At 44.7% G+C, this 1435-nt stretch overlaps 1 protein-coding gene across 1 annotated transcript in view; it reads left to right on the top strand.

Annotated features, from left to right (window-relative positions):
- Positions 1-427, top strand: part of EMH_0025010 (ethanolaminephosphotransferase, putative) — a gene marked incomplete at both ends in the record, with an annotated part of 3688 nt that extends 3261 nt beyond the window's left edge. The window contains one exon of the mRNA XM_013502385.1: positions 269-427. Within this exon, the coding sequence (XP_013357839.1) occupies positions 269-427 (159 nt within the window). The remainder of the gene's footprint in view (positions 1-268) is intronic.
- Positions 428-1435: the final 1008 nt, after the last annotated feature.

The raw sequence follows: 1435 nt of genomic DNA, 5'->3' as shown, positions 1-1435 counted from the left end.
CCGCTGCACTGAAGCTGGGCAATCTGACAGCTAATCAGGAGTTCTGGACACTCCTTGTGAGTCTCATAGCCGCATATATTAGGATTTTTTTCGCAAAATATACTTAAATAAATAAATACATGTATATATTCATACATATTTGTTTCTTTATTGTACGACAAGTATGTATGAATATATACATGTATTTATTTAAGTATATTACACTCGCATACTCGTGTTTGAGCCAGTGTGTGTGCATGCTGCTGGTGCTGATTTGTTTCGCATGCAGGCAGTGTGCCTTTTCAACTGCATGTACCTGGCGGACTTCGTCTACACAGCGATATCTGATGTATGTGATGGGTTGAAGATAACCTGTTTCACTGTTCCCAAGACGGGGAGCCCGCACGGCCCCTCGAAATCGTCGAAAGAGACGAAGAAGGCAGACTAAATACAAACAACCCTCTTTTATAACTTTTCCTGCCTTCAAATAATTTTTGCAGATAGATACAACACTATGTACATTCATATACTCACTGCCGGACCGGTGCACACAACTACAAATACCTTTCGAACCTGAGTACTGTACTACTAGTACTAATCTAGGCGCTGCATTAACACTAAACCCTATACTAGCCTTGAGAGAAAAGACACTAGTCAGAGACATCTGCATAAATACCCTCACGCCTCCAACTTAATGCACAACCGAAGGCCCTCTTGTACCTCTCTTATAATACCCTGGAGTTCAACAGGGTACCTGCACCAACAGGGAATGGCGCTGTTCTGTGGTGTTATCCATCGTGCGTAGAGTCACGTCCACCGCAGTGCAGTGAAAAAAGCCCGACGAGCGGGGAAGAAGTAAAAGTGGTGGTTAGGTTACCGTGCAGCGTACTGACAGGGGGTAGAAGGAATATGGATTGCTTCATCCAGCCAACAATGACCCAGAGGTCACAGGTATGGCTCGTACGAAGCATTGCATTGCGAACACGAAGACCCAGTAACTCTGTAGTTCCTAATACGGGTCTGAAATTAGTTGCGCACGCAATTGAAAGGGAAAAGTTATGAGGAATGAATCCTGCCGTTTGGTTGTGCTCAGTGGCTCCGCTGGTTGTTATCGGTCCTGGATGCTGTCTAGTGTGACCGACTGGAACTACACTAGTTCGCGTGTAACAGGTGTTCTCTATGCCTAATCCTCCATCCACTATCGGTGTCTTTTCCCTCACGAACTCATCTAATAAAACTATAGCTGTACTGCGTGCTCACTACACCTACAGCAGCGGACACGGACGTCCAACACCCGTGGAGAGCATGGCAAATCGTTTCGCAACACGTGAACGTTCAACAAAGAGAAAAAGAGACATACCAAATACACCACAAAAACCTAAACAACCGATACAGCAAGAACCATCAAACACAAACACAATACAAGCAAAACATTTGCAAGAAGGCAAGAAGAAAG

This window comes from Eimeria mitis, genomic scaffold, assembly GCF_000499745.2.
Source record: "Eimeria mitis Houghton genomic scaffold, Emh_scaff902, whole genome shotgun sequence".
NCBI classification, from domain to species: domain Eukaryota; phylum Apicomplexa; class Conoidasida; order Eucoccidiorida; family Eimeriidae; genus Eimeria; species Eimeria mitis.
This window is presented reverse-complemented; position numbering and strand designations above follow the sequence as displayed.